Source organism: Podarcis melisellensis (assembly GCF_964234715.1).
Source record: "Podarcis melisellensis genome assembly, chromosome: 8".
NCBI lineage: Eukaryota > Metazoa > Chordata > Lepidosauria > Squamata > Lacertidae > Podarcis > Podarcis melisellensis.
This window is the reverse complement of record NC_138540.1, coordinates 1899289-1911655: the sequence shown is the minus strand read 5'-3', so window position 1 is coordinate 1911655 and position 12367 is coordinate 1899289. Positions and strand designations below refer to the sequence as shown.

General features: G+C 45.4%; 1 protein-coding gene across 1 annotated transcript in view; it reads left to right on the top strand.

Annotated features, from left to right (window-relative positions):
• Window positions 1-12367, top strand: part of KAT6A (lysine acetyltransferase 6A) — a 91918-nt gene that overhangs the window by 69309 nt on the left and 10242 nt on the right. Inside the window, exons 13-14 of the mRNA XM_081921249.1 lie at window positions 2527-2758; window positions 11365-11569. Coding sequence (XP_081777375.1) covers window positions 2527-2758; window positions 11365-11569 — 437 coding nt within the window. The remainder of the gene's footprint in view (window positions 1-2526; window positions 2759-11364; window positions 11570-12367) is intronic.

Genomic DNA, 12367 nt, shown 5'->3' with positions numbered 1-12367 from the left:
TTGTGGAAATGTAGGCATTAAATACAGAATTTCCATTTTTCTGTTCAAATTAGTTTTGTACTAAATATTCAAGAAAAAATATTAATATTACAAAGGAACAAAGGCATATATATCCTTAAAGCTTATAGGATCGTCGCATAAAGGAAAACAAAGAAGCAAGGTGCGTTTTATGGAGGGCTCAATGGCAGTGGCATCAAACGCAAAGGGAATACAGCCACATTGCTTTCTGGAGGGAAAGCAAAGAGCCAGTTCCAAAGCTAAGCTAACCGCCTTTCGCCAAGTCCTTCTATCTTTTATATTCTATTTTTATCACTGACCATCACTTCTGATGGGCATCTTCCCATTTGGTGAGGAGTGAGGCCCACATTATTCACTCTTATAGGAAGGCTGATGCTCACTCACTCATTGTCAGGAAAAAACACATGTACTGTAGAACCGGGCGAGGGGACCTCTGGCTCTGACCATTGGTCATGCTGACTGGGGCTGATGGGAGTCAGAGGTCATCTGCAGAGCCATAGGTTCCCCATTCCTGCTAAAGAACTTCCAGCAGCAAAATCCTTTCATTAGCATTCTTTTAATGCAAAAGTTTGCCCATGTACAGTCTGCTTTAATGCTTAGTTTACATAAGTGCTTGAGACAGTAGCTCCTTCATTTGCTTTACCTATCACATTGTTGAGACTGATGTGCAAGTTGAAGGTTTGTGAAAAGTCAGCGGATTATGAAGGTTGGTTGGTTTTGTATTTGAACTTACAAATGAAGAGTGGAGGGAGTTGATTCAAACAGAATTTTTAAACAGACAGGTGAATGGTGAGACCTGCTACCTGGGTGGAAGAGCATCTTTGGTGAATTTTGCACCAGGAAAATCAAGTTGCATCTGCCTTTTAGTCCTCACAGTGGTATCTTGAAGCAGCCCTTGGACTTCATAACTTCAAAGCTTGACTAACGTAATGTAGTGTCCTTGGGATCACCTACAGAGAAACCCTGTGTCTCTCCAGATGTCTCTGGGCTGACATTCCCATCAGCCACATGGCCAGGGGCCAAAAATGTCGTTGTAGTCCAGCAACACTTGTAGAACAGGAGCAGAAGGTTCCTCCAGGCCTGTTTTTGAAAGTAGCAGCTAGAATGTAACCCTGAAACTTGCCTGCTGATGAGGACAAGTCATAGGGAGTGTGAACTGAATGGGTTTTCCATGGCCAACAGAAGCTTCATATCACCTATATATTTTACGAGTAACTGTTAGACAACTTGCTTCAAACCAGTAGGCTTGGCTACATCACCCTCTTACGTGACAGCAGCCTTGTGGCATGATAAATACTTTACAAATACATTTTGGCATATACTTTTGTGAACTAGGGTCCACATGAGATCTGCTATAAAGTCGCTCACATCAGTGGCTTTTGGATCATTCTCTGGAAAGTAAGGGAAGAGAAGGAGATGAAGGCATATGTAGAGGTAGCAAAGGTAAAAATAACATGTCTAATTAAAAAGTGAGTCAGTTGTTAATAGTTGTATTCTGGATCTAGCAAGGATGAGTGAATCAACAGAGTCAGCCCTGTGTTCACACACCAGGAGTGAAAGAGAGAAGTACTGTGGGAAGTACTAAAAATAGTAAGAGGGCCAAGAAAACGTAATTTGACCAAAATACTCTGGATAAATTAAGCATTGAGATAAAGAAGTGCCTGGATTTCCAGTTCCAAAACCCCCACCTATCTGTCCTTGCCTCTCATAGCAAGCTCAGCTGGCAAGTGCCAGTGGGATGATGGCCAAAATGGAGCTGCTAAAAAACAAGAGAGAGGTATGCTTTAGGAAGAGGGAGGAAACCTTAAGGTTTGCAGAAAGGCAAACAATCAATAGAGGGTGGGGAACAAAAAGGAGGGGGGAAATTCCCCAAACAACTGGGTGAAGAATGAGAAGGCTTAGTGGCAACTGTGGCCTTTGGGGGGGGGGGCAGGGGGAAAGACCATGATTTCTTGACCACAACCCTGAACAGGAGGAGCTCTGCTCTGCAAGATTTTTTTTCAAGTTTCACTTTTTTCACTGTAATAGAAAAAATCTGCCACCTAGTGGCACTGTTTATACCAATTACAGTCAGAAGTAGTGAAGCCTGCAAGACCTTTCCCTCTGATTTACCAGCGTTTGCTTCCATGATCCCATGGGAATTGGTGCTGAAACACTTCTTGGTGGCTGGCGGGGATTGGTTGACCTTTTCTGAAATCAAAGGTATTAACTGGAGGGTGTTCTACATTTCTGTCCATGTTTCTGAAAAATTCAAAATGCCTTCAGCACAGATTAGAATCATGTATCTCCTTGTACAGGTGGCTACCTCTGTGTGGAAGGGGGTGGGAAATGCTGGTTCCTCTGGAGAGAAGAGCTTCTGGGTCCTGTCTGAGAGCCACGGCTGTTTTTGTTGCCTTAAATTCCAGTCAGAGTGCCTGACCCTATAGCTGAATAAGGAGCAGACACTCAAACAGGGTAGGCTGGCTTCTGTACAGAGCCCAGTCCTAAGTGTTTTCTGCTTTCTCTCAGGTTATCTCCTATCAAAGCGTGAAGGCCAAGCAGGATCCCCAGAGAAGCCGCTATCAGATTTGGGTCGTCTCTCTTACATGGCTTATTGGAAAAGCGTAATCTTGGAGTGCCTTTATCACCAAAATGACAAGCAACTCAGCATCAAGAAGCTAAGCAAGCTGACTGGCATCTGCCCTCAAGACATCACTTCCACCCTGCATCACCTGCGAATGCTTGATTTCCGAAATGATCAGTGAGCATCGTAGAATTGGAGGGCCAGAAATGGCAGGGTCATAATTAAAGACATGGCTGTGCCCAATGGTAGATTTCTGTGGAAGCACTGCAAAAGTGCAGTAGTTTTGGGTGTAAAACTCTGCTTCCTCTTAAGGGGGACAGAAACCCAAATCATCCAGATTTCTAACCCTTACTGTTCTGGTACACTGCTTTTAAAGTGAGAGCAATTTTAGAATGTGGGAAGCAGAGGGATTGCATAATTTATTTACTATAGTCATATTCTGCATTTCAGGATATGGATCTTTTCAAGGTGGATCAAAAGTAATATCAAAGCAGGCTAATGGAAGGCTTCTCCTCTGTTCCCAGGGCTTGCGGTGGGAGGAGGGTTTTTTCCCCTCCCCACGCTAACATTCAGAACAGCATTCTGAAAGTTGGCGGTGGGAAGGAAAACCCTCCTCCCACCGCAAGTCTTCAGGACAGCCTTCCGAAGACTGCCAGTGGGACGGAGAGACCTCCTCCCGCCGCCAGCCTTCAGAGCAGCCTTCCAAAGACTGCCGGTGGGGCGGAAAGACCTCCTCCCGCCGCCAGCCTTCGGAGCAGCCTTCCGAAGACTGCTGGTGGGGCGGAGAGACCTCCTCCCGCCGCCAGCCTTCGGAGCAGCCTTCCGAAGGCTGCCGGTGGGGCGGAGAGACCTCCCGCCGCCGCCAGCCTTCGGAGCAGCCTTCCGAAGGCTGCCGGTGGGGCGGAGAGACCTCCTCCCGCCGCCAGCCTTCGGAGCAGCCTTCCGAAGGCTGCCGGTGGGGCGGAGAGACCTCCTCCCGCCGCCAGCCTTCGGAGCAGCCTTCCGAAGGCTGCCGGTGGGGCGGAGAGACCTCCTCCCGCCGCCAGCCTTCGGAGCAGCCTTCCGAAGGCTGCCGGTGGGGCGGAGAGACCTCCTCCCGCCGCCAGCCTTCGGAGCAGCCTTTCGAAGGCTGGCGGCGGGAGGAGGTCTCTCTGCCCCACCGGCAGCCTTCGGACAGGTACGGGAACAGAGGGGAAGGCGCGCAGCGCTTCTCCTCTGTTCCCGGGGCTTGCGGTGGGAGGAGGGTTTTTCCTCCCCACCGCCAACATTCAGAACAGCATTCTGAATGTTGGCGGTGGGAAGGAAAACCCTCCTCCCACTGCAAGTCTTCAGGACAGCCATCCGAAGGCTGGCGCGGGGAGAAGGTCTCTCCGCCCCACCGCAAGTCTTCAGGACAGCCTTCCGAAGGCTGGCGGCGGGAGGAGGTCTCTCCGCCCCACCGCCAGCCTTCGGAGGAGCCTTCCGAAGGCTGGCGGGGGGTGAAGGTCTCTCTGCCCCACCGCCAGCCCTCAGAGGAGGTCCGAGGACAGTGGGGAAGACGTGCTGCGCTTCCCCGCTGTCCCGGAGATTTCCCTATGGGCTTTCGTCTTGCGCTGGAAGCCCATAGGGAAATTCGTTTTGCGAAGTGCCTCCAAAATGGAAAACCCTTTCGTCTAGCGGGTTTTCTGTCTTGCGAGGCGTTCGTCTTGCGGGGCACCACAGTAGTCACATCATTATTATCCACTTAACATCTTTGGCTGTCTAGAGGCTATAGACTTCATTCCCTTCCACCTCTTGGCTTTCAAAAGTAACCTTTATATCACAGCATTTTATATATTTTCCAATTTTAATATAACTCATTACAAAATACCTCAAAGTTTAAATAAAAGTAGAAGGGTAAAAAATTTCTTATTACAAGTCTTCAGATAACCCTACTAATGTTGTTAATTGCATACAATGATTTTTCAAATATTGTGTAAATTTACTCCAGTCTTTTTGGAATACTTGGTCATGCTAGTTTTGGATTTCCCCCGTCAGCTTCACCAGTTCCGCAAAGTCCATCATTTTCATCTGCCACTCTTCTATAACAGTCTGTTTTTTACCTTTTTCATAGAATCATAGAATTGTGTTGGCAGGGACCCGAGTGTCATCAAGTCCAACCTCCTGCAATGCAGGAATATCTGCTAAAGTGTCCATGTCAGATGGCCATCCTAACCTCTGCGTAAAAACCTCCATGGAAGGAGAGTCTGCAACCTCCTGAGGGAGTATGTTCCACTGTCAAACAGCTCTTACTCTTAGAAAGTTCTTCTTGATGGAATCTCCTTTCTTGTAACTTGAAGCCATTGCTCCTCTTGAGCAGGAGAAAACAAGCTTGCTCCATCTTCCACGTGGCAGCCCTTGAGATATTTGAAGATGGCTCTCATATCTCTTCTCAGTCTCTTCTTTTCCATGCTAAACATACCCAGCTTCTTCAACCACTCCTCAGAAGGCTTGGTTTCCAGACCCTTGATCATCTTGGTTGCCGCCTTCTGCACATGTTCTGTTTAAGTTTAGGCCCATCCCATTTTCCTCCGCATGTGCTGCTTAAATACAAAAAACAAAAACCCACCCCACCATTTTGTGTCTGTTCAGTTCTTCCTGGTTTTCTAACAGTCTGTCTCCCTACAATCCTGTCTCCCATGTTGCGGTTATTTTTGCCCCATACCTTTTCTGGCTTGGGGGGGGGTAATTAGAGACTGTCAGCGCCTGCAGTAGCAGCATGGAAGTTAATAAGGAAGCACCAGCACACAAGAGACCTGGAAGCATCTGTGGCAGCAAGCATAACATCTAATTTAACTGCTGCCATTATGTGGATCCCTGAGGGGACCGAGCATGAAAGGCTTCATGTTGGCAGCAACTGCAGTTCTGGTGCTTCCTAGGTAGGCATTAGCCACTGTTTGTGAGCTTATCAGGGCTTAGCTAGCTCACCCCAGGTCAGCTGCCACTGCCTTTTGTGGGAGCAGTCAGTGTGTAAAGACAGAGAAGTAATGGCAGGGAAGCCCTTGCAGAAGCCCCAGTCTCAATCCTTGTCCAGTGGTGGCATTGAGAGGGCACAGCAGTTTTCACAATCCTTGAGGCTTTGTCAGAGGATGAGCCGCTGAGAAGGCAATGTCAGACAGTTCTTCAAAGGGAATTGGTGAAGGAGACCTTGTTTCTCAGAGGTTGTCCCACTGGCTGTGACCACCTGGCATCTTCCAGGAAGATGCAACATTCTGTCACAAGGGCCATTGCTTCCTCAACACCTTTTGTGGTTGAACCTGACCAAGTGAACCCATTCCTGCGCAATGTTTGCCATCTTGCCAAAGGTTGCAGGCAGCTTTACCTGCAGCAATTGCATGTTGATTGCCCTCTTAGAAGACAAAGTCCAGCAACTGGAGGAACGTGTAGCTACGCTACAAAGAATTAGAGAGCTGGAGCTCTTCTTGGAAGCAACAGAGCACACCGTCTCCACCAAGGAGGAGACAGGGGACTCCCCTGAGAAGGAGGCTAGTTCACCAACACAGGAGCCAGATATATGGAGAAACGTGACTCAAAGAAGTAGGAAGCCCAGGGTTCGCTCTGATTGTTTAGAAATACACAATCACTTTGAGGTCCTCTCCCCTAGCATGGAAGACGAAGAGCAGACTCCATTTGAGGATCTCTCCCTCATTACAGTCGATCAGGTATATGAAGACGAGCAGCCAAACGGAGGACATAGATGATGCCTTCCTGGAACAGATGGCCAAGCATGCAAAGGGAAGGGAGATAGTAGTAATGGGGGACTTCAATTACCCAGATATTTGTTGGATGTCAAACTCAGCCAAGAGCATAAGGTCAAACAGATTCCTCACTGGCCTTGCAGACAACTTCATTGTCCAGAAAGTTGGAGAAGCAACAAGAGGAACAGCCATTTTAGATCTGGTCCTAACCAATGTTGATGACCTGGTTAGTGGGGTAGAAGTGGAAGGATCATTAGGCACGAGTGATCATGCTCTTCTGAAGTTTACTATACAGCGGAAAGGAGCAGCCAAGCATACTAGGACTCAATTTCTTGAGTTTAAGAAAGCCGACTTCATAAAACTTAGGGAAGTGCTGGGTGAGATCCCATGGACAGTAATACTAAAAGGAAAGGGAGTTCATGATGGCTGGGAGTTTGTTAAGAGGGAGATAGTAAAAGCACAACTTCAGGCAATACCAATGAGACGGAAACATGGAAGGTACCTAAAGAAGCCAGGGTGGCTATCTAAAGAACTTTTAACTGAGGTAAGATTAAAAAAGGATGTGTACAAAAAATGGAAAAGGGGGGGAACCACCAAAGAGGAATTCAAACAAATAGCCAGCACGTGTAGACACAAAGTCAGAAAAGCTAAAGCACAGAATGAGCTCAGGCTTGCTAGAGAGGTTAAAAGCGACAAAAAAGGCTTTTATGGGTATGTTCGTAGCAAAAGGAAGAACAAAGAAACAGTGGGGTCACTCAGAGGAGAAGATGGTGAAATGCAAACAGGGGACACAGAAAGGGCTGAACTCCTCAATGCCTTCTTTGCCTCAGTCTTCTCCAATAAAGAAAACAATGCCCGACCTGAAGAATTTGGAGCAAATGATTCAGCAGAGGAAACACAGCCCAGAATAACTAAGGAGATAGTACAAGAATACTTGGCTAGTTTAGATGTATTCAAGTCTCCAGGGCCAGATGAACTGCATCCAAGAGTATTCAAAGAACTGGCAGATGTGATCTCAGAACCACTGGCAGTCATCTTTGAGAATTGCTGGAGAACAGGCGAAGTCCCGGCAGACTGGAGGAGGGCAAATGTTGCCCCTATTTTCAAAAAGGGGAAAAGAGAGGACCCAAATAATTACCGCCCAGTCAGTCTGACATCAATACCAGGGAAGATTCTGGAGCAGATCATTAAGCAAACAGTCTGTGAGCACCTAGAAAGGAATGTTGTGATCACCAATAGTCAGCATGGATTTCTGAAAAATAAGTCATGTCAGACTAACCTGATCTCGTTTTTTGACAGAATTACAAGCCTGGTAGATGAAGGGAACGCAGTGGATGTAGCCTACCTTGATTTCAGCAAGGCATTTGACAAGGTGCCCCATGATATTCTTGTAAAGAAGCTGGTAAAATGCGGACTTGACTATGCTACCACTCAGTGGATTTGTAACTGGCTGACTGACCGAACCCAAAGGGTGCTCATCAATGGTTCCTCTTCATCCTGGAGAAGAGTGACTAGTGGGGTGCCACAGGGTTCTGTCTTGGGCCTGGTCTTATTCAACATCTTTATCAACGACTTGGATGATGGACTCAAGGGCATCCTGATCAAATTTGCAGATGACACCAAACTGGGAGGGGTGGCTAACACCCCAGAGGACAGGATCACACTTCAAAACGACCTTGACAGATTAGAGAACTGGGCCAAAACAAACAAGATGAATTTTAACAGGGAGAAATGTAAAGTATTGCACTTGGGCAAAAAAAAAATATGAGAGGCACAAATACAAGATGGGTGACACCTGGCTTGAGAGCAGACACCTGGCCTGGATCTAGGAGTCTTGGTTGACCACAAACTTGGCATGAGCCAACAGTGTGACGCGGCAGCTAAAAAAGCCAATGCAATTCTGGGCTGCATCAATAGGAGTATAGCATCTAGATCAAGGGAAGTAATAGTGCCACTGTCTTCTACTCTGGTCAGACCTCACCTGGAGTACTGTGTCCAGTTCTGGGCACCACAGTTCAAGAAGGACACTGACAAACTGGAATGTGTCCAGAGGAGGGCAACCAAAATGGTCAAAGGCCTGGAAACGATGCCTTATGAGGAACGGCTAAGGGAGCTGGGCATGTTTAGCCTGGAGAAGAGGAGGTTAAGGGGTGATATGATAGCCATGTTCAAATATATAAAAGGATGTCACATAGAGGAGGGAGAAAGGTTGTTTTCTGCTGCTCCAGAGAAGCGGACACGGAGCAATGGATCCAAACTACAAGAAAGAAGATTCCACCTAAACATTAGGAAGAACTTCCTGACAGTAAGAGCTGTTTGACAGTGGAATTTGCTGCCAAGGAGTGTGGTGGAGTCTCCTTCTTTGGAGGTCTTTAAGCAGAGGCTTGACAATCATATGTCAGGAGTGCTCTGATGGTGTTTCCTGCTTGGCAGGGGGTTGGACTCGATGGCCCTTGTGGTCTCTTCCAACTCTTATGATTCTATGAAGTGAACACAAGTGCCTGCCTTCAGATTTGGTGAATACCATTCTAGCCTCAAGACATCCTTCTCCAATTTGTGTTTATCGTTCAGCATCGTCAGCATTTCTGCACAGGTGCAAGCAGAATCGAGTGCAGCTGGATAGGGCTAGCATTAGAGATTTTCTGTCTCCCCCCCCCCCCAAAGGACTTACACCCCAACACATTGTGAAGATTGTCATCAGCATCGTGGTCTGTCTTGTCTGACCTTCAGGAGGTTTCTTTAGGTGCTCTTCCTTTCCTTAGTTTCTTAAAGAGGCTACAATAATAAATCCAACTTTACCCCAGGTGGAATTGCATACAGAGCTAAAGACTCTGCAATGGCCAGCATTTAAACATTTAAAATCAGTCTCTATGTTTGTTACCAATTAAGGTTGTATTTCTTAACACTGTTACTTCAGCAAGGCAAGTTTCTCAACTGAATACACTATCGGTAGCCAAACACCTTTATGTACTGTATCATGACCAAGTAGTATTACAGACTGATTCTTCTTTTAGTCTGAAAATCAATACACATTTTCATGGACAGTAAGAGCTCGTACTTCCAACTTTTTGTCCTTCACCTGAACATCCTACAGAGAAGGCATGGCACTCTCTGGATGTGAGAAGATCTTTGAAGATTCACATTGCATGTACAAAGCCAATTACATAGTCATTATTTGCATCTTCTCTTCCAAATGGATTAGGAAAGAGAGTTTCAAATTCCACTTGGTCTTAGTGAGTTAGGGTCTGAATAAATATGCCATGTAATGTGTTGCACTTGATGTCACCATCTAAAATTACTGCACACTCAGCTACTGGGGCAGGGGCCAAATGAGCAGACCTCTTCAGGAGGTTGCTGCACATTTACAAAGCACTACAAAATGGATTTATATGCCTTGGCTGAGGCAGCTTTGGGGAGAAAAGTGCTGCAGCACGGACTCCTAGACCAATAGGCAGCTAAAGCCTTCCCTACATGGGTACACTTTTGGACACTCCATCTGAGACCATCTTACATGCACAAGAGAAGGGACTGCTGGTCTTAACTGAAAAAAAATCTGTGCATGTAAAGATGGTCTCTGGGCTGCACTCTATATTTTACAGTGCCTACTGGGGTGTGAGTTTGTCATGGGAACAATGTCGTTTGTGCAGTTGAATGCTTGTCTGTGTTTTTGTTTCTTTTGTGTAACATTTCTGCTCTTAAGCTTTGTCATGAACAAAAACTAGTGCTACAGAGGGAAAGAGAGAATTTAACTGCTTTCGAAACAATTTGTGTTTATGCCATAAAACACTAGGGGCAGCTCACATCTTAACTGAGACTATATTTACATGCATAGAGAAATTCCTTTCAGGTAAGACCAGTGATCCCATATAGCTGAAACATTCTCTAGTATTTTCTTCATCTGTCTGTCCCAAAATTTCTAGTAGTCACAGTGCAGGCATTCAGTGCCTTGTCCAACTGCTCCTTCCACCCTCCAGCATAGCTAATGGCAACAGAAAACATTTTCACAATGTACCTTGTGTTGAGTACATTGAACAGAAGAGTACAAGCCCCACTGAAGCAAACTAAATCTGTCACTTCTGCTGAAAACGCAATTGCTTATTCTCATAATTAAGGCTAACTAAAAAGTAATTCTGTACTCAGGCAATCAGAATTCTTCACCAAAAGCAGCTGAATTCTGTAATTGTTCTAAATCCTACAGATCAATCAAATTTGCATGTTTCTTTTATTTACTATAGTTTTAGCATTGCAAGGGGATATAAACACTACCATGTGATTAATATGGTGATTTACTTTGATTTCTGAGACATCAGCACATTTTCAAACAATAGGGATAGAAATATGCATTTTATTAAATCAAACCTGAGATTCGGAAGCTTAGCTCAAGCTTTTTGGCTTTGGAGCTTATTTTTATTGCTAAAACACAATCATTGCATTGCAGGATTTTGGGTTTTGAGATTGTTGCAGTTTCAGCCAAGGCACTAAGAGCCTTCCAATGCCTTCAGCCTGAGGCACAAGAAGCCAGAAAAACTGGTAGATATATTTTCTTTTCCTGCAACAGATGCTTAGCTGCCTTTAATGATTCTTCATTACCTTGCACTCTACATCAGTTATAATGTCAACTCAGTTTGATTCTGGGCTGCAAGTTTCAAACGGAAGTGAGAAAGAAATGTCCTACACAACTTCTTTTCAAAACTTCACATGAGTCACCGTAGTCGAAACAAAATAAAAGAATTTCTTCCAGCAGCACCTTAGAGACCAACTAAGTTTGTTATTGGTATGAGCTTTCGTGTACATGCATTTTGTTTCGACTACAGCAGACAAACATGGCTACCTACCTGTAACATGAGTCACTGTAGGAATTTTGGAGCTGACTTTAACCTATTTGTGCACCTCAAATGCTGTTTTGATCTGTTTGCTTCTTGATGCAACAGACTATGGCAGCTGCTTAGTAATGTGACAGTGTTTTGGGCATCCTCCTGCTGGTCACTCTTCCTCCCTGCGTCCGTACGTTTGTTACCTGTACTCAAACGTCAAAATTTGGCTGAATCATTTTTTCCTCATTCTCAGATTTGTGATTGTCCGGCGGGAGAAGCTTATCCAAGACCACATGGCAAAGCTGAAACTGAATCTCCGGCCTGTAGTTGTAGATCCAGAATGCCTACGCTGGACTCCTGTCATTGTCTCAAACTCAGTGGTTTCAGAGGATGAAGAAGAAGAAGCTGAAGATGGGGAAAATGAAGAGCAGCAGCAGCAAAGGGAAAGAGAGGTAGAGGTCAGTGTGGAATAGATATTTATATATTCATGCAATTGTGGAGTAATTAGCAAAGCAGCCACATGTGTGCCCCGTATGGCAGAGGGATGGAAAGGTAGCTTAAAAGTGCGGATGGCTAAAAGCCAGCTGGAGTTGCTAAGGAATGTAATGGGAAAATTGGATCCCCTTCATCTTTCCATCAAGCCTGTATTAATTTGCCCTACCTCTACATATGCCACATTGGGAGGAATTTTATTTGAAAAGGTGGGGTAGGAACAAATAAACATGAAACTTTGTTATCCTGAGCCCAAACCATTATCTATTTTTTAAATTTATATCTAGTACGTCCTCCCAAAGGGGTCCAGGGAGGCAAACAAGAAAACACAAAAACTAACATAATATTTAGATGTTAAAAACATCTGAGAACGTTTAGAAACAGCCATGTATCCTCACACCTAATAATTTCCAGGTTGCTAGAATTAGGAAGAGAGTGGTGCAATGATTAGAGTGTTGGACTAGGACCCAGGAGACCAAGGTTCAAGACCCCACCCCCCACCCCCAACCATGTAGCTCACTGGATGACCTTGGCCTAGTTCTTGCCTCTCAGCCTAATCTACCTCACAGGGTTGTTGTGGAGATTATATTAGGGGGAGAACCATGGACACCACCTTGAGCTCCTTGGACAAAGGGTGGGAGATAAACACATTAGGCTAGAAAATTAAATTAGTATGTTGCAGCTATTAAATACCTGGACAAATAGAAATGTTTTTAAAAACCTCCTGAATACTTTGGAAGGTGTTCCATAAGTGAGGAACCAAT